Raw genomic sequence first — 25,938 nt, forward strand, 5'->3', positions numbered from 1 at the left:
TATGCATTAATATATATATTTTTTTTAATATAAGATATTATACTGCATATTCACATACCTTATAATTTAACCACTGACTATCCAATTTAAGATTTTAATTTCAGTTGACCATTGGTAAATTGCTTTTGATCAATGTAAGACCTATTTTTTAAATTTATTTTAAAATTTAAAATGTGTGAAAATGTATCCGTTTACAAACAAAAAATTTAAAAAGTTGGGAAACAGTGATTTACATGATTTCAATACTGATCTAAAAATAACTAGGTGCATACAAATGATATAAATAATTTATACTAATAGAATTATATTCTATACAAATTATCACTTCCAGCTCCAAAACAAATTTAAATAATATTAAGTTCTTTGTTTAAAATTAATTATGAAATAATAAATTAACTTTAAATTTAATAAGGTAACTCTTAATAAAATAATAGTAAAAATAATTTAATAATTTAATTTTGAATTGGTATCTAAATTCCATAATAGTTTTAATAAAATACATACAAGTGTAATACGTATACAACAAATAATAATATAATCCTTGTTTACTATGGACTTAAATTGAAAGATCAATTACTTTTTGTAGGTTTTTGCCAACGTATACTAAAATACAAATGCTCTGGTAAAAGTAAATTTGATAGTTTATACTTTTTATGGTAATCATATGTGCTGTGAATACTAAAATGAAAATAATTAAGACATTTAAATCAATCAAATTATTAAATAAAATATGTTAAAGATAATTACCAAAATAGAACTTGAATGTAAACTCCATACCCTGCAAATATATGCCACCAAGCATGCATTTGAGTGAATGGTTGAAGAAACATTGGAATCTGTTCTCTTAAGATCCTATACAGTTAAAAATAAATAAATAATTAATTAAACTTCATCTAGTATACTTAGTAGATCTCTAAAAAAATGTATTTATTTATGTATATGTCATATTCACATAATGAAATTGTTCATTTTGTATTTCTATCATACGAATTTCTACTTTTTTTTATGCAATGTAATATTTCATAAAATATTACAAGCTTTTAAATAATATAACATATCAATATGAAAACTTATTTTCTATATGAAATAAAAATAAATAAATCCAAATAATATAATAAAATGATATCATGTATATAAAAAAATACGGTTTTTATTATTCTGAAATAGTGATGAATAGGTTTCATAATATGAACACCCATATAAGAAAATATTTTTACAATGTCAAAAATGTCTAATTTTTCTCTATTGTTACCTTCAGGATAACATGAAAACAATCAAGTTGTCAAACATAATATAGTAAGAAGTTTTCTAAACAAGTCTACTTTAAAAGGATGTAGAAAACATAACTATAAAACCATGGCTATTTTTCCAGTAAGGTACCCAACATAAAATAATATATTATCATATTTTTAGTTAAATGACTTAATAAACAATAATCATAATGTTTTTAAAGAAAAAGTAGTTAATAATATTTTAATATATATGTAAAATCATCTAGTCGAGCTTTTTCCATTTACTTTGGTGCTGATTATTTTAATTTAAAAGTACAAAAAAGTAAACTATAATATAAAAATATATTAATTCATTTAAATGTAAAAATAACTTACGTAATATTTTTGCAAAGTATATTATCAATATTCCACAAAAAAAACCCAAACAGGTATAATGCTATTGCAACAATAAACATACGTTTACAGACAGCGCATTTAAATTCTAGTATTAATTTAATTTCCTGTGCTAAAGATATAGCAACTAGTATTCCATAACAAACATGTTGCAATAATGGTTGTGGCCAAGCAAGATAAATTATGGCAAATCCAATACTTATAATTATTAATATTAATAATAATAGTTTATTTGGAATAATCTTAGATTTCATATCATGTTTTACTATAGATCTGTAAAAAAAAATAATAATAATAAAAATAGAATCTTAAATTAAAAATAGATTTTAAATAAACTTACAAACAATAAACACAATAACATGTTCCCCAAACCATTGGTAATTCATCAAATAATTGCATTTCATATAATAGCGTCATGTGAAATGCCAAACTGCCAAAACCAACCACTAAAAATATACTTATTTTAAATAAACAAAATATTTTGTAAATTAGTTTTAATAGTTTTATTATAAACTTTACATACCCAAAATAAATGCATAACACAAAAAAAATCTTCGAGCAAATTTTTGTTTTTTCATGTCCCAAATACCCCATAATGGAGGTATTATCATCATTAAATTACTGATAGTATTCCCTTCAATAAATTTAAATTATACTTAAAATGTTAACTACTTTTGAGTTTTAATTACTTACACATTTCAGCAACATAGTAATTTACTTCATAGTTTTTCTCACACCAATCAATGGTAGCTGTAGGTTTACCCCAATAACCTGTATTATTGAATTCTTGAAAAGCCATTGGTATCTACATTATAATTAAAACAGAATATATATGTTAAAATAAGCACTAATAAAAATTATAGTAACCTTAAACATATTGCATATAATTAATTTTACCTTATATTATTTTAAATTTAATATTTTTTTTTTTAATTAATTAATTCTATAAAACAAACAACAATTTATAGTTATTTTTGTTATAAATATTAAAATACAAATAATATTTTACGAATGCATAACTATAAAAGAAACATAATATAATATTAAATGAACACTTTCTACTTTCTAGTTTTAAACACTTAATATTAACATTGGTTAGTACCTAATTTATATTTTAAACATGTATTAAAACATAACACGTACTTTAAAGCGTGATATGTTTAAATTATAAATTATAATGCTAAATATAATTTCAATTATTGCATTGTACAAATAATATGTAGTTATTTCTTTTCTATTGAATATTTAAATAAGGTAGATTTTAAGAGCATGCCAATCACGAATCATTAGAAGGCACAGAATATAATATTCAAAAATATTCTAGCATAATAAATAACATACCTACTAACAATTAATTCAATGTAATTATTTATATATTTTCAAGAAATAAATATACCAATGAAATATCAAATGAGTAGGTATAAAACACTTCACAATTTGTTAGTTGAGATTTTAATATAAATAAGATTTTGAAAAATATATTATAGTGAACACTATTTAAAATATTTAAAATTGAACAAGTAAAGACTTATATTCTAAAATTATTTGAATTTTTTAATACTTAATAATGATATTTATGTAGGTATAGATAAATAGTCCAATTAAAACATTTCCAAATTTTCAACACTAAAAAAAAAAAAAATAGCCAAAGAATATTATTTAGAAAAACTTAAATTATACCAATTATATCTATTAAATAATTTAGAAATATATCCAATAATATAAATAATAAATAAAAATACAAAAATACTGATATAATTATAAGTTTTTTATAGGATAACAACGTAAAATACTTAGGAAAAATAAATACATTATTATAATTATAGCATTAAATTGGATAAAATAATTAAATCTAAGTTAGACTTAGTAACTTTGGCAGATAAATAGTTAACTAAAAACTTAATACCTAAATAGAATAAATTAGTAGTAAATTTTAATTTTAATTTAAAATTTCTAATAATATAGGTACATAATTTATTTATAGAATATAATAATACATAGATATGTTGTTTAAAAATTGAATATAAATAATTATTGAAATGTAAATTATCTATACATTTTAAAATGAAGTCAGATAAAATTTAAATCTGCTTAATAAATAACTAAAAGACAAGGTATATAACAAATAATTAAATAATTATAAAATAGTATAATTACTACAATGGGTGTGTATAGAGTAAATATTATATTATATTATGTGTTAGAAAAATAACAGTTATTATTACAAATACCAAAATACTTACATATTATGTTAAAAATGTTTAAATGGTTATTAACTATAGCTTATAGGAACAACCCTTCGGCTACGACTTAATTTTATTTAAATATATTTTTGATCATTGAAGTCAAGTCAAAGAAAAGACATTTCAGTGAGAAAATACACATTATTACTACTATTGAGAACGATAGCACCGTATATTATTGACATTTTCATGAATACGAATATGACTTGGGTTCGATGTTAATTTACCTAGAACTACAAGCGGAGCATAGAAAATTCTAAAAGAAAAAAATCATAGCGAAAAGGGACGAGAGCACTAAGCACGACTGCCACCACCGACTACCGAGTCGCAACGGTGACTGCCGACTAACGAGAACGCGGAGAACTGCCAATTGCCACTGCAGAAGGCAGAACGCGAGTAAGGGGCGACCAACGGAAGGTCGGCAGCGGCACCGACTTGTCGTCCGTGTCTGTCCGACGCTTGGTTTCAATAGTTTGTACTGTTCGTAGACCGCGGTAGACCGTTTTCCCCCGGGAGATAATAATGTGTACCTAATACCTATTTTACACAATGCTCAGAAACGTTTGCCGGTGATGTCATTGACTCGTACAGTGCAGCCACCACGACGGACAAGATATCGGTCGATGAACGCGTGCAATAATCGTTTCGACTAAAGGACACTTATTATTTTAAGTTTTAACTTTCGGGTATTTTATTTTTTCCAAAACGAGTAACAAGAGGGAGATTGCTTTTAATAATATAACATCATTTTTTTTTTATTCTGTTACGCCCGTATCTGACGGTTAGAGGACAGAGACCGAACAAATCACTAGACAACGAACGATTCGACTATTTCGACTACACGGTTACAAAATCGCAGCAAATCCAGTCTAACCGATATAATATGGTCACCTCCGTACAATCGTTACTCGTCACGAGCAACATAATATATATTTCATAGACGATTCATTAAATTATCCATCTATGTGACATGTATACGGTCGCAAGTGTCAAAAGTCGCCTAGTGACGCTAGTAAATTGTCGTCCAGTCGTTTCGTCGATCGGTTAGAACTTTGAAACGCTGTCACTCGTCAATTTAACCCTCCCACCAACCCGCGCCCAAAAAAACTGCACACCCAAGACCCGCAACACCCGCAACGCTCCATCTGCAATAATTTTGTTGATTTCCCGCAGCAGTGGTCGAACGGGTTACGCGCCGCCGGAGCAGCGCGCTCTTGCGGAATCGACGTACCTCTCTCGGCGAGCTCATTTAGTCATTTCCGACAACGACGCAATGGTAAAAGTCGACTGCTTGTTGACGGTTTGCTCTCGCTCTATTCGCAGTTTTCCGAACACAAGCACCTAATTCCCCCAGACGACCGTCAAAAATGGCCGTCGCCGTTCACGTATGATCTCGCCTGCTTCGCACCACGTTTCGTATCGGTAGCGATAACGTCATATACGCGTCGCGTTTGTCCGTGCCACTTCGCGCCCGTTTCAATTTCAAAATATGCATAATTCCGGCGGTGGACATCTCACCGACCGTCTTTGAATTCCGTTGCACTACCCCGCCGCTCCCAAGAAATGACTATCATAGTGTTCCTCATCGACACCTCGGCGTCCATGTGTCAGCGGACCTACATGGGTGGCCGGCCAACGCTCTTGGACATCGCCAAAGGGGCCGTCGAGTCCTTTGTCAAGGTTTGCTCCTCGAGACACCCTCTCGTCACCCTTTTTCTCGGCTTATTTGCCGCCTTAACACGTCACGATGAACTGAAAGCACAAGTGGTTGTTTTACTGATAATTTTTTTTTTTAATAATTTAGGTAAGGCAGCGATCTTCGGAGAGCAGAGGTGATAGATACATGTTATTAACATTCGAAGAGCCACCAGCCAACATCAAGGTACTTATAAAAGATACCTACTATCATGTTTTAATATTTAATAAATTGTTGTAGGTGTAACTTGTTAAAAATGGTCTAGGATAGGTTATTTGAGCATTAATGAATATTTCCAAGGGCTGTATTTACTCATTTACCTATAATTATTAAAAACATTTTATGTTAAACCTTGAATTGAATTAATAACTAATAATACTCAATTCAATTTTCATTATCAGATATTTATTTTAAATAAATATCTGTCAATTTTCTAGTTAAATAGCAATGCTAATTATCAAAATGTCATTGTTGGCTAGCCTCTTTAAATTTTAATCAAGACTACATGTATGCATATCTTATAAATTCAATTTTTCTGTTATCACTTACTAACAGTTACTATGATTTTCAAAGAAAAATTATATTTTATGTTATAAAAACTTATATAATTATATTTTTTTATTTATTTTTTAGGCTGGTTGGAAAGAAAACATTGGTGCATTCATGAACCAATTAAAAAATTTACGCTGTGCTGAAATGACTACTTTGGGGCTTGCACTTAAAAATGTATTTGATATACTAAATATAAATCGTATGCAAAGTGGTATAGACACTTATGGTCAGGGTCGTTCTCCATTTTTTTTGGAACCATGTATTATTGTAGTTATAACGGACGGTGGGCGTTTATCGAATGCTTCAAATGTAGTTGATGAATTTAACCTACCCATGACAAACCCCATTCCTGGATGGGAGATGACTAGAGAACCATTTCGTTGGGATCAAAGATTATTTTCTCTGGTGTTACGAATGTCTGGCACTCCAACAGTAGATCGTGATACTGGACTAGTTGCCAATGATACATCTCCTATTGATGCTATGTGTGAAGTCACTGGAGGTATCAAATTTATTTTTTAATTTATAATTATTTATTTATTTAATACCCTGATCTAAATTTTTAAAAAGAAAATATTTGTTATGTTAAAACTTTTTTGGGTTTAGGTAGATCATATTGTATAACTTCACAAAGGGTATTAATGCAATGCATTGATAGTTTAGTGCAGAAAATACAAAGTGGAGTTGTAATAAATTTTGAAAAAATTGGTCCCGAACCTCTACCAATAACTGACAAAGAAAATGGCATGGATGTAGACATTGGTTATGAAGAATTTGGAAAAATAGGCTTTGGAAATACTGACCATATAAATCATCAAAATGGAGTATGATAATACAAATAAACCATAATGTATTTAATTTATGACTAATATCAAATTTTTATTTAGAATAAAGTGAATGGTATTCCCAATATTGTTCAACCTCCTTCCAATGCTTGGCATAATTGTCGTAAACTAATTCATGTTCCAAAATCTGCTCAAAAAGGATTTCCTATGGGATTTTGGCCTATACCTGAATCATATTGGCCTGAAAATACAATGAATTCTTTAGTAATTATTTATTAACTACAATTATATATATATTACATTTTACATTTAAATAAATTCAACGTTTTATTACTGTAATAGCCACCGAGATGTGCTCATCCAACAGTTAAATTTTCTTGTGTCAATCAAGAACCTATGGTGATAGAAAGTTTACCATTTGACAAATATGAATTGGAACCATGTCCACTAACGCAATTTATTTTATCAAGAAAGCAACCTACACTTTGTTGGCAGGTAATTAATATTAAACTTAAACATAATAACCTAAAATTAATCAACTTTTATTGTTTTAATATTTTAGGTTTTTGTTGCTAACAGTTATAAAACTCCAGAAGTGATGCATCCATTTGGTTACTTAAAAGCCAGTACAACTTTATCCTGTGTTAATCTTTTTGTATTGCCTTATAATTACCCTCTACTTTTACCTATCCTTGATGAATTGATAAAAGTGCATAGATTAAAGCAAACTCCTGAATGGCGAACTCAATTTCAAGCATATTTAAGAAGTACACCGGGATATTATAATGCTGTAAATAATTTAAACGTATTATTTTGTATTTAGTTATTTACTAATATTAAAATTAATCCAATTTGTAGCCTTTAAGAAGAGCATTAACAAGAATGGGTGTGCCTAGTACCGTAGTGACTTCATTAGTACCAGATACAGCAGACAATGCTTCATTAAGCTATTCTGTATTAAGTTATTTAAAACGTCTTAAAACCCAAGCCAAAACAGAATACGATAGGTACTATTTGTATAACTAAAAAAAAATTAACTTTATTATAATTACAATTTACTTTTTGTATTATAGATTATGCACTGAAGTTACTAACAAACAAACAGCTAAAACAAATTTAAATTTGGCCGATTATGTACGCGTTAATCACATATCATTGCTCAAAAAAGATATGACGACAAATCCTCAATTACAAAGTAATAAATATATATATATATTACTTAGATTAAATTATTGTTAATTTTTAATAAATTTTGTTTTTTATTAATTTTAGATAAATTTATTCATCTGAGAGAACAATTAAACGACTTTAATAACTATGTAGTAGGTACGGCTAAAAGAAAAAATGTAGAATGTAACAAAACTGGCGGTTCTGGTTTTCGTAATCCGTTTGATATATCAAGAAGTAAACTTTTAGAAGTAGTCAAAAACATGCAAACTAATTTTTCTCATTTCTCTCAAACCAGATTCTTTGAAGATGGTAAGTAAAAAAAAATTGCAACAATTTATTTTGTTTTTTATTTATATTTTATATAACATACATTATTAGATCTGGTGCATTCAATGCCTGTTAGTCAAATGGGTAACTATCAAGAATATTTAAAACGTATGACATCACCACTCAGAGAAGTTGAATCTATGCCTGTTAGACAACACATGTTTGGGAACCCTTTCAAAATTGACAAAGTTAGTGTTTCGTGTACAACTTTTATTTTATGTATATTTTACAATGGGTATTTTTTGTCAACAGAGAATGATGGTAGATGAAGCTGATGTTGATATGGTTGGAGCAGGAAGTGGATCATCAAGTCCTAGAGCTGGATCAAAAAGAGCATTAGATAGCAGTCCTGCACGACGAAAACCTGGGCCTTTACCACGACATGTGTGTGCATCACCTCGACCCAGATCACCATTACCTGCTGCTTTCAATTCTCTTAATTCAATTGTCGAAACTCCACCTATACTTTTGCCTAATGGAGGAGAAACAGGTTTGACTTGAATATCATAATTTTATTTTTGTTTTTTGTTCCAATAAGAAAACATTATATTAAACTAGCTAGTAGTATAGAAAAGCATTTTATATTTTTACTTTTTTGAATATAATAAATATATTATATTGTTAATATTCAAGAAATAAAATAATATCCTGATGAAAATCAATATAATACTATTATTTTATTCTTTAAAAATTTAAAACTAACTAAATAAAATATTCCTTAAATTTATTGACATATAATTTTATGTTTTGTTTTATTTCAATTTTAGATGAAGAACCTCCAATTCCAGTTAATGGTGAATGTTACCCTAGGGCTATGTGCCCGTCACCACCTCCACCCATTCTTGAACCATATGAAAATAACTTCAATGATGATACTGATGATGACGAAATTGTGCCAAACGATGTATGTAACCATGTTCCAGTAATTCCAGAAGGAAGTACTGTTCGTCAACACTTATTAACAATTACCGCTAATATGAATCAAGAAATTGATGAATTATCCAAACAAGAGTTGTTAGACATTAAACAACACAATGCAAAAGTTAGGAAACTTTTATTCATTGAAGTTAAACGTCCTGGTCAAAGTAAGTATAATTCATATTTTTATGGGGCGTCATTCGCCTTCTGAGAAATTGTGAGTAAATAATAAACATATATAGTAGAAATAATTTGTATATTTTTTTACTAATAAAACAATGTTTTTGCTTTTTTACATTTTTCTTTTCAGATTATACAGCATTATTCCATTGTTTGAGTACATTAAAAGGTCCAGCTTCTATCCAATTAACCTATGTTAATGACATTATTGCTGAAGCCCTTAGGTTTAAAAGAAAAAAATTAGTTAACAAATTGGAGGAGTTTAGAAAATCATATATGCGAATTCCAACTGCGGCCAGATGATAAAAAATAATAATAATAAGATATGGATTTTAGGCCTGACTCTTATTATTTATTCCTCTTCTTTAATATCGTGTTGATCTACTGATACTACCTGATGTGTGGAAATATAACATCTATGTCTAATGCTACAGACTTGCAAACAAATTTTAACTATTTTTGTAATAAAGATAACTAGGCATAATTTATAAGATGGAATAGGATAAAATTTATTTAGTTCCTTTTCTATTAAACATCTGTCTTCTACTTTTCCATGATACTATTGTTATTTTGTAAAATGATATATACATTTGAGGAAATATTTTTCATTTCCATTATTGAATGTTTATTATTCAATCATTTATAATTATTTTTTTTTTTGCTTCTTGCTATCAATTAAAACAGTTACCCAATTTGACACTCTGTTTTAAACATAATAAATGCATTTTTATTTCTCCAACTGCTCTTTAAATACCTACTAAAATTTAAAGAAAAAAAAAATAGTTTTTTTTACAATTGGTGCTTAAATTTTATATAATGTAATAAACTTATAACAAAAATTATTATACTCTATTCCAAATAAGAGCATTTAAGTATTTAACTTATAATAATGACTTCGTTCATAACACATAGATATGGGTCCTGAATAATGTTATAACCCTTAGTTAATAATGAAAAACCGATTTATTTTAGTTACCTATCGATAACAGCATACTGGAGCAATTATTTATGATTGGGTCGGAATTTGCAGATCGCCATATAGTATAATCTCATTTGGAGTAGAGTATATAATTGAACAATTTAACAAATCAATAAATTAATTTTTATTTATTATACTGTTTAGTATAATCAAATTTGTACATATTGCTTAAGCCAATAAAATATAGGATTTTTGGTTTGAATATTATCCAGTAATATAAATATATTATATTAATAAAAATAATACATAAAATCAAATATTAATTTCAAATGAGTAGCTGTTAATCTATCATTATTCTTCGGTCTATGAAAAAGGTGGAAGTAACTTTTATATAGAAATATTTGTTATAATAATAGTAATAAATTTTTTTTTATACTTACATAGGTATGTTACTGAGTCATATGATGATATAACCAATATTACATTTGTTATAAAAAATAAAATGACGTATGAATTTTTTTAATGGGTATTTAAACATACACTACATAAAAATTAAACAGTACTCGTATATCTATTTAAATAACTGATTACCAATTAAATCATTAGAAATTGAATATAGGTTTTATTTTCTATTTATAATTTACACTTCAATATGCATCTACTATAGATATGACACTCGGTGTCTATATATCCCTATGGTTTTCATTGAGAAAATAAAAAAATGATTTAAAAAAAATATTTTCTTGATAATATATTAATTCATTAAAAAGATTTTCAATAGAAATTAATATTCTTAACTGATATAAAAACATTGATTAATGATTTATAGTATTGAACAATTTAAAAATTTCAGTTATATCATAAAACACTGTTCTATGAAAGCTAATAATTTAAGTTTCCAAAAGTAATACAATAGTTACCACGCGCCTATCTTCAATTAGGTCTTTTCTTTGTTTTTCAGAACAAACCAATAAATAAGGTAAGCTTAAGTTAAGATTAAACATAATACAATAATACTATCCTTAATGTGCTAAGTCTAATTAAATAAGTGCAAATAGCCTAATTTTTTTAAGGGACTTGAGTCCGATGTATGTAAAATACAAGGCATTGCTTATACACTCAACTAGTAAAGGTCAAAAACAAATTATTATTTAAATTAAACAAATAAGGGTTATGAGTAGCGGCTGACACTATCTTTGCTCTTCGATAATAATAATTTTAACTAATTTGTTTTTTATTTTAAAAATTAATTTTTGTTCATAAAGTACTCGTTTTATGGAAGACCCCTCTTATCACCAGTACTTACGTATTGAGACTAAAGAAGAAGCCTCACCAACGTATGTATAACGGTTTCCATTATGGCATTCGGTCGATTTTTAAGCTATTCCCGTCATAGGAAATCCAATTACCTTAATTTTCCAATGTACCTACAATTTTAGATAACAATGCTGAAAAACAAATTTAAACACTTACAACTACTACTTTCTATTATATATATATTTAAAAAAAAAGTAATTATAATTTATAAATAACTAGGTATTTATTTTTTATTTCTACCTATTAAAAAAAATTAAGAAGACAATCAAAAGACCTCTAGAGACTAGAGTTAAGATGCATTATACGATCTTGAATACTTTCAAATATTTGTTTATTATATTTGAATTTTTATTAATGACATTTTGTGTAACAGAATTTTCATAATCAATAAAGTATAAGGCAAGTAGGTATCCATTTGATAAGTTTTTTGAAAATAGGTAAATTTAGACTGCTTAGAGTAGGTATTTATAATTTTAATTATTAAAAAAAGATTCGTAGAGGTGATTTACCTGCAAATATTTGTTTTTATTTGAATAGTTATTTAAAATTAGGTTCTGACTTGATTAAAAGATATTTAGAAGAAAAATCAGTAGTTAGTTTTCATTTTGTGAGATTTAAATGTTGAATTTCCTTGTACAATTCATGGGCGTAGGTAGGAAATATTTTCGGAGGGAGTTTTGGTCTAGATATACATTAAATTAAATTTACAATATTTATTTTAAAATTGTTTTATTTTTTAATTTTGGGGAGTGTTTTACACCCAAAACACCCCTCTTATCTACGCCCACAATGTACATGTTAGTGTATTATACCTATATGTCAATGTTATAATAGTGTCCAGTAGATTTTAAATGACAATTGTGTTTATGGAATCAGGACTAAGCCACTAATGGAACATAAAGTCATAAATCCATGTCTCATGTTAAATATTATGTCTATTATTGCTTTTGCCATAATTAATGTTGTATTACAATTCAAAAAAGATTTATTAATATTTAAATAGGTATGTAGGTATTACTGTATTAGTATTAGCAATGTGCTTGTAATACTTACATCACTAAACCAAGGTCCCGGCACAAGTGCACATCTTTTTTAAAAGTTTGTTTTCCGAATAATTTTAAACGGATTGATAAAACAATTCACGTAATTATTATATACCTATAATATCGTTTCGTTTTAAACGAACTAAAAATAAAAATCATTGTGTCAAAAACCAATAAGTATATATTCAGACAAATTTATTTGCCACTACTTGACGTTTGAACATTCGACTTTTCGACCCCTTTCCAAAAGGCTATATTCTGAGGCCATTTTTATGGCATTCGTTGATAAAAAAGATGATGGGTAACCGGGTGATTTTATACAATTTTTAGAAATTTTAAATGACGATTATGTGCTGCATAGACAGTATTGTACATTTCATTGAATTGTCTCCATCTGATAACAAATTTAATCCTTCTTACTCACTCGGACATACCTATATATTTTTTTTTAATTTTATGTGTTTTAAACTCATTGTATAGAGGTAGATGAAATGACCATTTTGATGTTTTTTAGCCTACTATAACCCTTAGATATTATCAACAACTCCTATAAATGGCCTTGGGGAATTCGGTCCTTTAAAGAAGGGTTAAAAAAATGATACTATTAAAATATTAAATATTAAAAAAATATTTCTCCGGGAGTATCAATTTTTTGATACCCTTCTTAAGGACTGAATATACTCCTCGGGTTTAGTTCCATAGGATTTGTTGGTAAAATCAATAGGTTATTGGAGGTTAAATTTACGATTAAGTGATTTTACGTAGTGTTTTCGACTATCAAACTTCTACGCCAGAAAACTCCAAAGATATTAATTTCCGCAAAAATTTGAAAGCAGAAATATGATCAGCGGCTCATGATCTACAGATTTCCATTAGTAAGTTTGTCAAGTATCAAAGTATTTAAGTATGAACCACATTCACTTCCGCATCCACCATCCGTTGACAAAACTATCGAGTAAGAAATTCCAACGTTCTAACTTCTAATATCCTATAACCTTATCGTCACTAATCAATCACTAAGAAGTATGAAAAAATATCTTATTTTAAAAAAAAGTGCTTTGACGGATTTCAGAGACATCTGCATGGAATATGGATAAAAATAGATGTAAGAAGGATGTAAAATCATCAAAGGTCCTTCAAGGACCACATGTAAAAGCTTAAGAATAATGAGGTGAAGAGTTTATGTAACGGACTATTTTTGTGATTGACTGATTATTATTATCAAAAGTTGTGTCCAAACTTATTGTTCAACTATTTTTATCATTAACATGTAAACATGTTATATCATATATGTTCTTAGTCTATATAGTGCTATTGCTATACGTATAAATTGTTGGTTCAATGGTAGGTACATCAAATAAATTCAGATAGGTACCTAACATATATACATACGATTTCTCAGAATCAGCTTCACAACTGTAAGCTTTTTCGTACCGACTAGGTTAATATTTTTATCAAACCAAACGATTTAAATTGGTTGCCAATAGATAATGATATTACTAAAGTCTAAAACAATTATTGTCCATTTTGTATTTATGCTCCTTGTAATATTGATATACTCACAGCAAAGCACCGCGAATTCAATCCAAAAGAAGGCACCATCGGCTACAAAATTTAGGAACCACTGGATTAAAAATAATACCTATAATAATATAATACAACCCAGGAAATCCGAATATCTCAGGTTATTACACCGTCTGCTCAAGTGAGACATTGAATAGATATTTTGGAATTTAACATCAATGGCATAATATTATGGATATGAGAGGCAGGTATGTGTGTATCCAGAAATCACCAAATCGGGAGGGCTTTATCCCATCGCTTCCCAAGTTGCACTTTTGATTATCAATGAGAATAAATTTGTTTAATATTAATAAGTGTAATAAGTAACTAATAAGTAATAAGTATTAAAAGTTTAGACTCAATATTGATTTTATAAATTACCTGCAAACTAGCAAACTATATATAACAGTGTCACAATGCTAGTAATATTTGTATACTCTCTATAGCTTCAGGGCTTAGGACAGCGTCAAACCCATTATGTAAGTACCAAGTGGTATGTCTATTCTTACCCAAATTAGATCGTTTTCATAGTTAACTATGTATACAGCAGTAGCGGAAAGCAGGAGATTAGGGCTTTGTAGTCATCTCAAATTTTTCAAACCACTAAAAAAAAAAATATATTAAAAAAATGTAATATTTTTCTTTATAAATATTGCCCAAAATGTCCATATAAAAGTACTGTATATAATTGAATATATTTTTACAAGAAAAATTCAGTCAAACTCTAAAAATTAAACAAAGCAATGCAGATATTTTGTAATTAATTGTAAAAAAAGATGTAAGTACTAGGTACTTATATACCTAGGTAAACGCTCCGATGATCCGCTGTACAATAAATGTCGAGTGTATACCTCATTGTTATTCAGTAAGTCACTGTAATGTATCAATGTATGCGTTAAATTTTTATTCAATAATAAAATATTGCATACGAAAAGAGATTTTAATTAATACTATATTATAATATGTATATTACTATATTTACAAAGTATTTTTATATATTTATATTGCTATTATAGTAATTTATTTTACTACAGTAAGTTAAATTAATTTTTGCAAAAAACATTGAACATATCATATTAATATTTAATTATTGAAATAGCATACATTTACTTATGTCCTATACAATGTTATCCATAATACTACCTATATTATTATTAACTTTTGAATCAATACCGACTTACTAATTACCTACTATGGAACGGTGTGAATAAGTCCATGCGCCTTCGTTGTGTAAATAATAGACAACACTATTTAAATGTATAATAAATCGTTTTGAAAATGTCACAGTGTAATGTGCATATTAAGTATAATAATAAATAGGTAAACGTAAAAATGTCAAATATCCCCGCGAATAATATTTTCTAATTACAACAAAATAACTAAAACCGTTCTTCTAAGTTTAAATACCTAATTTTATCGAAATTTGCGCTTCAAATAGGTACCTATAAAATCTTGTAATACATTTTCAAATCTTACATAGGTATGAAAATAAAATAATTTATGAATTTCATCGAAGTTTTATCTTTAAATACTTATAAATATTGTGACTATAATTTTTGATATTTTTTAGTTATTAATAAATAGACAACTTATGAGGAACCTTGTATTAGGTAGGTACATTTTCAAGCATTACGACTCGGAAAACATTTTTTTATTGATAGTTATAAAAAAAAAAATGATAATTGAAATTGTATTAAACTCAAAAAGAATCAAAATATTATGAAGATTATACTATATTATTACCTACCTAAAAGATGATAATATTATAATCATTTGGTGAAAATATAAAGTTCCCATCTACGATTTTTTGTGTTTGAATTATACACTATAAATAACGACTTGTGATTCTATCAAAAAACTGGTTTTACTTTGTTTTTTTATTTATTTTTCTCAATAACTAAGAAAAAAATTGCGAATTTTTTACTTTTTACCCTCGTAGTACTAACTTCTCTACCAGAAAAAATCAAACCATTTTTTCTACGAGTTTCAAACAAACATACTATTTTAAAATCAATATACACTCATCAGTCATCACTTTTCTCAGAATCTAAGATATTGTCGAAAACATATTTATTTAAGATTTGTAGAAGCTATTATATTAAAATATGAACTACAGAAAAATAGAATATTATTTTTCATATGAGAATCGACTCTTTTCTAGTAAATGTACAGCAGATGGTTTTTTTTTGAAAATATCGATAAAATTGAATCTAAATCATAATTCAACCACTTTTCTTGAATTATTAACTTTGAATATACTAAATAAAAATAATGCGATATCGATGATGATTTTAAAATTATAGTATCTAATTATTATTGATCTACCAACATATAATTATTTGATAAATAAGTTCCAGATTAAATATTAGGCACACCCAAATAAACCAAATATGTAGTCCACTATGTTTATATAGTATATACTTAACTTTACTATAACTATGTACTTGTTCAAATGTTGATTTAGACAACAACAATATTTTCAACAACAAAATCATCAGTTTGACAATTTATATAGTAAAATAGGTTGGTTTTCACTAGAAAGTTTTTTTCGCCATAAGAGTATTGGTTACATTTAAAAAGGAATAAAAAATTAATATATTTAAAAATATATGGTCCTTAAAATGAAAATGTATCAATAAACTATTGCCTAAAAATTTAGTAAGGTATAAAAATTTGTTGAAGATGTTAAAGGTATCTAAGCATGCTTTGCCTCCTACTTGACTTTTAAGTATATATTTCTTCAACACTAGAAATAATATTATTACTTGTGTCTATAATGTGAATAGAAATATAAAATTATTATAAGTATGGCAATCAAAAATAATGAATGATGTGATAAACTTTTATAAATTTCATGAGCTTTCAAAATTTATTGGCAAACCATTAAAAATATCCATCTATGAGCAAATATTTTCTTTGAGTCCAAAAATTATTTAGAAAAATAATCAAGGAGATCCATTACCCGATTACTCATTTCCAGCCCCTTCAATACAACACTGTTAAACATAGCTAATTCTCAATATAGAAGAAAAAACTACCCATGAAAAAAATAATTTAAACAAAATCGATAATTTATAAATTTAATGAGTTACAATCGATATATTATATTATATAGTATTCATATTATATACTCACTCAAATTATATTTTTGCGAACATCATAATTTATCATTGTTTTTAATATTCAAAATCACAATTCACAATAGCAATAAAACCACCCAATTTCTGTATTTTGCAGAAGAATGTTTTAATTTAATAATTAATAATATTGAATATTAAAGGGTCAGATTAAATATTTATTATGGCATTCAAAAATTAGATGTAATTACTGAATTAATGTATTAAATAATCACTATTCAGCTGTAGTAAGTAAATAAATATATACACATATTTTACAAAAATGCATGAATTATGTAAAATATTTATAAAAAAAACCTTTATTATTGTATAATAATATTTTTAGAATTGTTCAACCCCCCTTCAACATAAAGTGAATATAACTATAATATATAGGTAAAATGATTTGAAATACTTAATATTGACTATAAATTATTATAGAGATATTTATACAACAATAAAACTAAATAATAAATATTAGGTATGTTTGACAAAATTAATTATACATACTATTTTAATCTTAATCATTATTAAATTATTTATTAGCATTAAGAAATATACGAATAAATTTATAATAATATAGTTAAATGTTACTACTATCTAAATAATGAAGATTTTCAGTCATGATACATATCAACTAAATATTTGTTTTTGGATCATAAATTAAATAAATGATTTAACGAAATAAATAATTAAAAATAATAAACTTATAAATTTAAAATCATGACATTACATTAAATGTAATTAAAATTACAAAAACAGTTAGAGTACCTAAAAAGTATCATCTAATTCTCTACAAAAATATGTGATTCTAAAATAGAGATAAAAATATTATATTATATTATGAATATACATAATATAATTACTGGTAAATAAACTCAACTATTTGTTAAAATCATTGTCTTTATTGATAAACAAAATAAAATTATATTATTTGTGAGTACTGAATAATAATTAATACCTATAATGGAATTAACGATTACCCATTAATAATATAATTTTGATAAATTTGTCTGCTGTAATTAATTGATTATAATTTCAACAAGTTTTAGGAAAAAAATCAAACATTCTCATATAATTTCAACTCTTTGCCTAAAATATGCCAAAAAAATTGAAATAACTTTGTACCAATACAATAGAGTTATTCACTACATAAATATATTCTAAAAATTTGAGTGATTATGTTTTAACTGGACGATTCATTTTAGCCTTTTGGAAATAGTTACGTACAATTATTATTAATATTAATTTTATCAACTAAACATAATTATATACATAGTAATATTTATATATAATGATAATCTATATCGAGAGTGGCCAAATACATGCGGCTCTAGTCATAATCACATGTAGCTTGCATCTTAATTATAAAATCAAAATTTACTTATTATTGTTAAGAATTTAAATTTTTTCGATAAACATTTATAAAATATATTAAATTATATAAAATGTACAGTGCAACCTCGATTACTCAATCCTCTATAAATATAATTTTCGATAACTCGAAGAAATGCCTTGGCCCCTGCTTTAAAAGTGTTATACATATATTTTATATATTTTCTGTAAGTCAAATTTTTGATAACTCTAATTTTATTTTTGCCCCAACCAATTTGAGTAATAGAAGTTCCACTGTATTTATAAAAATTTTGATTCTCAGCATAATTGCATTTGTCCATGTGGCTCAAAAACATATTCATGTTGGCCACCCCTGACCTATATCATTTATATCACAAATCATACAACAAATAATTTTTATGAAAGAAAAAAGTAATAAAATAGTAAATTACATAATTAAACTATTTTACAATTCAGTTTGTTAAAAAAATTATTACCAGGCCTACTTTTATTATATTTAATATGTATTGCATTAAGTAAATTATTTTTAAATGATTTGTATGTATTTATGATGTTACTAAAATTATAAAATATTTAAAATGAGAGATAATTAAAAAAAAATAAATAAATAAATAAGTCTTTCTTTCAAACAATATTGTAAGTCTTAGGAAAATAGTATAATCAAATTAAATTTGATTTTATGCCAATATTTTTTGTATGGTAATAATATAATTTAATCTATGTTTGGTTATATTACATACAAGTTAGTTAAAATAACACTTTTTTTTTTTTTTGAGTGTGATATGAATTTAACATTTAACATTAATACTTTTGATGTGAAATACATTTTATAACTTATAACAATATCATAATAAATTAATACACATTTTTTTTATTTGCAGAAAATGTATCAACAAATTTATAAAAATTAGTTGAACTTTAATATATTAAAAAAGTAAATAAATAAATAAAGAATAAGAAGATAATAATTTAAAATATACCATGAAGTAAAAATTACTTTTTAATGTTTGGCCTTGAAGTATATTGTTAAATCAGCTGAAGATTTCCAAATAAAATGTTTCAAAGTCCTTAAATCCATTGTAGGAGAAAGTATTTGATCATTACAACTGAGTTCAAAATTTTTCTCTGGTGTATTTCCTTGTAGATGATTACTTATGCAATCTGAGGTTTTGTTGTATGGACCACTTCCATCATTCTCAGACAACTTTTCATGGATATACTCAGCTATTTTCTGGACTTGAATAAAGTCATTTGCCACTAAGCGATCTCGACTTGGACGAAGAGTACCGCTATAAATCATTTTATTTTTAAAGTTATTAATAAAGAATATTAAATGTATTAAATTTAAACATACTTTTTTACAGGCCTAATACAAGTATTTGATAGTGGCACAAGATAAAATGATATCTTGAGGGCTTTAGGTATACTTTTTTCAACAATAACATTCATAACCCAAGAAGGAATAGTTTCATTTAAAATTGAAACATCATTTTCATCTCCAGCCTGGCTGACTAACATCCTATACAGACACCGACCACCAACTTCACTTATCATAAGTGGTGTATGTTTAGGAATTCTACAACACTGAGAATCTAGTTTTGACTGAGCATTGAGTTCAGTAGACTGGGCTCCATCAGAAGTCCCATGATCTGTTTGAATACGATTAAGCCAATTTTCTAACAGTGATCGCAACATCCGATTGCCATAATTTACTAATAAATAAACACAAATTATATGTCTCAACTATAAGAAACTATATTAAATTAATATTATAATTACCCCTTAAGTTATCATCTGTGACATTAATTCCTGCTTCTTTAGCAGAAACCCAAGCTGCAAAACAATCATTTTCGTCTTGTCCTAAATGAATCGTCAACATCTAATAGAAATTAAGAAATGACAATTTATTTAAATTACATTGTTTCTTAGTTCTTACTACATTAACTCCTAATATAAATTAAAGTTATAAGGAATAAAAAATAAACATACTCCTGTTTTTAAATCAACACTAAACCAGTTTGGTATGTATATTATACGATGTCGTTTTTTTATTTCTTCATCAAAATCGACTTCACCTAAATCTTGAATCTTAGAAGCCTACATGATCAAAAAAAATATACATCAATTAAATAAATTAATGTATTATTAAGTTTAATTTTTAAGATAATAACCTTAAGAACATCATAAACCGCAACATTTTTTTCTGTATCTTGTGTCAGTATAGTTCGTTTATCATTCAGAACATGATATTTTCGTATAGCAGCAGCTCCTTTAAGTGTCCTAAATGGTTCTTGATTATAAGGTTCTGTTGGAACATCTTCAAAATCAGCTGTTTCATCACTTTTTCTTAATCGCTAGAATTAAGAAATAATAATAATACTAATAACTTTTTTGAGTATTTATTATTTTAAATTTCCCATTTAAATTAACATTATAGTAAACAATTTTTTTATTTTTAACATTCAATTATTTTCTAAACATGCTCACCCAGCAATTAATTGAGGACTCAGATGTAGCTACCCAAATAGCACTCATATCAGGTGTTGTAACCATTTTTACAACTGGAGCAGACTCATTGCAAATAAGTTGAACTTTATTAGGATTTTTTAAATCTGTCATATAAATTTTTTTATCACGACCACCAGATACGACATGGGAAAAATTTTCAGTTGCCTATAAACATAAGAAAAATCATTTGAATAGTATATTATTTTATGAAATAATAACTTAAAATTAAAGTAATTAGTTATTACTGCTAATGCCCAAACTCCTTCTTTGTGAATTCTTAGAGTTTGAATGCATTGTTGTTGTCCAAGAGACCATAATTTTATAGTTCCATCTGAGCTACCCGATAGGCATTGTGTACCATCACGATTTACAACCAAAGCTTTTACATTGTCTGTGTGACCGATTAATTTCATCATACAGTCACTTGTCCTAGTGTCCCATACTCGTAAAACTTTTTCTGTACTTCCACTAATCAAAACTGTACCACTATTGTTCATTGCCAAACTGTAAATAGAGTTTTTGCTACCAGGCAGGGAAGCAGCTAAACACATTCGTATAATAATTAATAATAGCTTTTCTTTATTTTTTGTTAAACCTCATAAATAACATACTTGTAACAGTATTGTTAGTAGTAGTTAAAGTAGTCAACATATTAACATCCCACATGAATATTGTCTTGTCTAACCCAGCTGACGCAACTACTTCTTTATCACGAGCATATGCTAAAGCTCGAACATAATCTTTATGTGTTCGTAAGGTTGATAGACAAGTATTTTCTTTCCGAAGTCCCCATAATTTAACAGTGGTATCTGAACTTGCAGAAATTACTGAAAACACCAAATTAAAATTAAATCACAATACAATTATAGTACATAAGAATAATGGTAAGCATAGCATAGGTATAATATTGTTTTTAAAAGAGATCATGGAAAAATTTGAAGATAACAACATATAATGATGTTAACACTAATTTTAATAAAATTGTTGACAAAATATCTTTTACACTTATTAATTTTTAGATATATTTAACATACGATTAACTATATTATTTTCAATAAAAAAAACCATTAAAAACTTACAATAATGTCCACCACAACATAATACAATATCATTAACCCAATCAGTATGATGTTCTAATGATCGTAAATATGAAGCTTCAACATTATCTCGGACATCCCATTGTCGTATTATTCCATCTCGACCCGCTGAATATAATATTCCTTGTTTGGAGTCCAACTGTAAAGAATTAATACCAGCTCTATGTCTACGTTCTTCTTCATCCCGAATAACAAATGAAATCTAGTGTTAAAATGAAAAAAATATAATTTTAAATATTGAGTGAATGTAAATTAAAAACAAAAACACCTATATGGATAAAAAAATAAAATCATTACTTGAACTTTTTTACGCCCGGGTTGCGCTAGGCAATTTTTGTGTAGAGTACTCATTTTGTAGTACAATTATAGTAGAATTACGAATATCCGATGCATTTCTCTACCAAATCGATATAACTACGATCATTAAAATGTAGGCGATGATTATGAATTATGATCTCTTGGTTAAGCAATACTTTAAATAATTACTGTTCTGATTCTAAAAAAACGTTTAATAGATTCCATTGACAGTATCGTCTATCGAATACCGATAGGCGATAATATACTAAATATTTATATAATACGTTAATATGTTATGTTTAAAGAACATAATATTATTATGATTAAATAAAAATTGAAAATATTTAACAACATCAAAATATCAAATACCTATGAATTATATTATTATTAAATATATCTTATCATTTTAAATGTAAATACAATATTAGATGATAAGATAAGATAATAATATTATCTTGGTTCAAAAACCACGAACAAGAAGAAAATCATAGAAAAGAGAGAAGAAAAAGTCTTCTTCGTTCAAGTTTAACACCAAGTGTTATTTGACATTTTATAATTTAGTATTTACACAATCATTAAAAACCTTAAAGAGACGGTAAATTACAAGGCCGCTAACAAATTTATAGACTGTTCTTTATGCTACCCACCCTAAGTATTTTATAGAAGCACGGACTTCGATTAATGTAAAAAGTAGAATCACAGCGAGTCATGTACTTATCATGACAAAAAAATTAATAGGTATTAATTGTTATAAACTTATAAATATTCATCATACGGTAAAAAAAAATATGCACGTTAAAGACTAATTTATACTTTATTGGCCATCTAGGTACTTACCACTTTCCCAGTTGTAGCTTTTAGTAGAAGTAGTAAAACGAACAGAAGTATAGCCTATGTTCTACTCACATTCTACAATCGTTGAATAGGTACTGTATATGTTCATAAAAAACGGTTTATTAGGGATGTATTGGTAAATAATGTTTTAAGTATACTCCGTAGTCCATACAGGTATTTTCCTTTAATGAAACTTAAAAATATCTGTAGGCTAGAAATGTAGTAAAAAACATATTTTTGTTTCCTACTAAGTGTAACAGGTGGGAATAGACCGTGTTTTAACTTAAAGGTAGTATGAATTGACTTGCTGTGGTTCAATTTAATTCTCCATTTTATGTACCACGATGATATAAGATTTAGATGGGTTTATAGATTACAAGAAGTTATTAGGAGATTTTCATGGATTGAAATTATTCTAACTTTGTTGTCAGCGTAATCGACAACAAGAGTTTCCTCGAAATCGGGTCAAGCTGAGACATAAATCTATAATAATAAAAGATATAAAATAGGATACCACCTAGGGGTTGGTGTGAAGTGATTGCATTTCAAAACTCAAGTTTTTATATGGCCTATTCTAAACAAAAAAAAAAAACTACATTAAAATAAATTTTAAATATTAGTAGGTTAAAAAGTTTTTTTTTTTAATAAATATATATTTTTTTTGCGTTACCCGAAATAAGTGAAATACTAGCACTAGTTCTTGAACAATTGTACAACCTTTCGAGAGAGCCGCTACTGACAGCAGACAGATCATTGGCGTGGATAGGGGGGTGCGGATGACAGGTATATGCCCTGACATCCTTGTGGTCTGCGGAGCCAGCTGATGTTTTGTTCTTTACTCTTTAGATAGGTAGGTATATTTCATAAGCCTCATTTTTAAAATGACTAATTTAAAAATATATATACCTTTTTCACTATATTATTTTAAAAGTATTTTGCTATTTCGAACAACAACTTACATTTTTAATTTTTATATTGGTTCTGACTTCTGAAACAGAATATTTTTTGGAATATTTCGGTACCTACATAAATTTTGAAATTTAAATAAGTAGGTAGGTAGTTTATGATTATCTTATAAAATCATAAGTATTTAGAGTTTACTCAAGTTTAGGCGAGTGGAGTGAAATCAGCAAAAAGTTGGTCTACTACTAATGGCGTAGGTATTTAGAGGGACGGTGGTCCCTGGCAGCATCATATTTTTACATAACACATTTTCTGTTAATGAAAATTAAAAATAACATAAATTGGTTAATATTTTTTTACTATTGTTTTAAAAAAAATAATTATAAGATGGTCGCCGAAAAACAGACTTCGACGCACTCGTTATGTTGAAAAAGTCAACTAATTATTTTTTTGGATATTGGAAGAGAGTGAAAAAACATTAGCACCCGGACGCCAAATTTCTGAATACGTCTCTGTCTACTACTCCGCTTACTTAAACTTATAATATAATAATATAAGTTATTACAGTCAGTGGCGTAGCCAGATAAATATTTTGAGGGAGGTTTTAAATTTTTATTATAATTAAATAAATATACCTATACTTAGTATTAAAATGAGACACGGTTCACGTTCAGTGCTATCCGGGCCCTCAAAAACTTGACGTTTCAGGGTTCGGCGGCGTGACTGTGGCTATAACGAGATGCCACAAAGGTGAATTTGCGGCGCATTGTGTCGCCATCCACTAATGGTGCTTTTTTTTTGTCCAGCAGCAATCTCGCCGGTCGTGTCTTAGCCACCGCGCCGATTCCGTATATAGCACCTAACTACAATATATTATTCGTCTGTTCCATGTTTCCTTTTCCGCCTTCCGACGCTAAAATCGTCACCTACACCGTCGACGCGCACTACTTTGTCGTCAATCGTTGACTCGCGGCCTAAAAAATCGAGCCTTGTTTTTCGTCATGGTCGGCGCGTTACGTGTTCGAGTAAACGTGCCAGCAACGACACCGGTTCGCCCACAGCACTGATCGTGAAAATGTGCAAAGGTGACCAGTGGCCTATAGAACTCGAGATGCACCGAATACGTCATCTCCTGTTCTCTATCCTCATTTTATGTTTTTTAAATTGATCCAAGAGCCACTTTGGCAACTTTTTTGTTCATCACACACAGGCGTTTTTTTCATTTCCAATACGTTTATTATATAATATATCGTTTAGAAATATCAAATAGCGAAAACGTCAACATTTAAAAAAAATACGCTGTCTTGACCTCAGAAATATCGTCACAATTCAATTGCATAATAGGTATATTTACTCTAGAACCAAAATTCAGCTAGTTTGCTCAAACCGCGTAAACACATTTGTCCGTATCATAAGACGGAGACAACATGCGGGTATGAAATTCCCTCACTACTAGTATTAAGTTTTCCCTCAAAAATATTTTCACTAC

The 25,938-nt window shown here is 27.4% G+C and overlaps 3 protein-coding genes across 5 annotated transcripts; 1 reads left to right on the forward strand and 2 right to left on the reverse strand.

Annotated features, from left to right (window-relative positions):
* On the reverse strand, window positions 1-4,493 carry LOC114131733 (alkaline ceramidase 3). The gene is made up of 7 exons (XM_027997038.2): window positions 3,869-4,493; window positions 2,319-2,430; window positions 2,149-2,259; window positions 1,966-2,071; window positions 1,608-1,898; window positions 748-852; window positions 1-678 (listed from the first exon to the last, which is right to left on the reverse strand). The coding sequence occupies exons 2-7, from the start codon at window positions 2,422-2,424 to the stop codon at window positions 570-572; spliced, it is 828 nt and encodes a 275-aa protein (XP_027852839.1). The 5' UTR covers window positions 2,425-2,430; window positions 3,869-4,493; the 3' UTR covers window positions 1-569.
* A 427-nt stretch (window positions 4,494-4,920) lies between these two features.
* LOC114131725 (integrator complex subunit 6) lies at window positions 4,921-10,193 on the forward strand. Its single transcript, XM_027997028.2, has 14 exons — window positions 4,921-5,548; window positions 5,673-5,750; window positions 6,198-6,618; window positions 6,723-6,940; window positions 7,004-7,165; window positions 7,244-7,396; window positions 7,464-7,691; window positions 7,760-7,908; window positions 7,975-8,096; window positions 8,174-8,380; window positions 8,450-8,586; window positions 8,651-8,888; window positions 9,166-9,483; window positions 9,627-10,193. Exons 1-14 carry the CDS (start codon window positions 5,432-5,434, stop codon window positions 9,797-9,799), a joined length of 2,721 nt encoding a protein of 906 aa, XP_027852829.2. The 5' UTR covers window positions 4,921-5,431; the 3' UTR covers window positions 9,800-10,193.
* Window positions 10,194-14,718: 4,525 nt separating this feature from the next.
* On the reverse strand, window positions 14,719-23,097 carry LOC114131899 (WD repeat-containing protein 48). 3 transcript variants are annotated; one of them, XR_007604250.1, is made up of 12 exons: window positions 22,713-23,097; window positions 22,398-22,617; window positions 21,930-22,145; window positions 21,564-21,859; window positions 21,298-21,483; window positions 20,982-21,164; window positions 20,800-20,907; window positions 20,590-20,689; window positions 20,165-20,522; window positions 19,808-20,099; window positions 15,140-15,211; window positions 14,719-14,941 (listed from the first exon to the last, which is right to left on the reverse strand). XR_007604250.1 is itself a non-coding variant. In XM_027997238.2 (11 exons), the coding sequence occupies exons 1-10, from the start codon at window positions 22,764-22,766 to the stop codon at window positions 19,811-19,813; spliced, it is 2,010 nt and encodes a 669-aa protein (XP_027853039.1). In that variant the 5' UTR covers window positions 22,767-23,097; the 3' UTR covers window positions 14,722-14,941; window positions 19,808-19,810. The 3 variants fall into 3 exon arrangements, 2 of the variants coding, with proteins under 2 accessions (XP_027853039.1, XP_027853038.1); XM_027997238.2 differs by lacking the exon at window positions 15,140-15,211 and having other exon boundaries at window positions 14,722-14,941; XM_027997237.2 differs by lacking the exons at window positions 14,719-14,941; window positions 15,140-15,211 and having other exon boundaries at window positions 19,089-20,099.
* Between the last annotated feature and the right edge of the window lie 2,841 nt (window positions 23,098-25,938).

The sequence above is a fragment of the Aphis gossypii genome, chromosome 2 (genome assembly GCF_020184175.1).
Source record: "Aphis gossypii isolate Hap1 chromosome 2, ASM2018417v2, whole genome shotgun sequence".
In the NCBI taxonomy this organism is placed as follows: domain Eukaryota; kingdom Metazoa; phylum Arthropoda; class Insecta; order Hemiptera; family Aphididae; genus Aphis; species Aphis gossypii.

Bases quoted from the DNA above. Each gene is read 5' to 3' on its own strand.
- LOC114131733 (XM_027997038.2), bottom strand. From the start codon at position 2,424: ATGGCTTTTCAAGAATTCAATAATACAGGTTATTGGGGTAAACCTACA. The intron at 853-1,607 runs GTAAGTTATTTT...TTAACTGTATAG, and splicing joins ATACTTTGCAAAAATATTAC to GATCTTAAGAGAACAGATTC. The intron at 679-747 runs GTAATTATCTTT...TTTTCATTTTAG, and splicing joins TACATTCAAGTTCTATTTTG to TATTCACAGCACATATGATT.
- LOC114131725 (XM_027997028.2), top strand. From the start codon at position 5,432: ATGACTATCATAGTGTTCCTCATCGACACCTCGGCGTCCATGTGTCAG. The intron at 7,166-7,243 runs GTAATTATTTAT...TTACTGTAATAG, and splicing joins AAAATACAATGAATTCTTTA to CCACCGAGATGTGCTCATCC. The intron at 8,381-8,449 runs GTAAGTAAAAAA...ATACATTATTAG, and splicing joins AACCAGATTCTTTGAAGATG to ATCTGGTGCATTCAATGCCT.
- LOC114131899 (XM_027997238.2), bottom strand. From the start codon at position 22,766: ATGAGTACTCTACACAAAAATTGCCTAGCGCAACCCGGGCGTAAAAAA. The intron at 22,618-22,712 runs GTAATGATTTTA...TTTTAACACTAG, and splicing joins CCGGGCGTAAAAAAGTTCAA to ATTTCATTTGTTATTCGGGA. The intron at 22,146-22,397 runs GTAAGTTTTTAA...TGGTGTTTTCAG, and splicing joins ATGTTGTGGTGGACATTATT to TAATTTCTGCAAGTTCAGAT.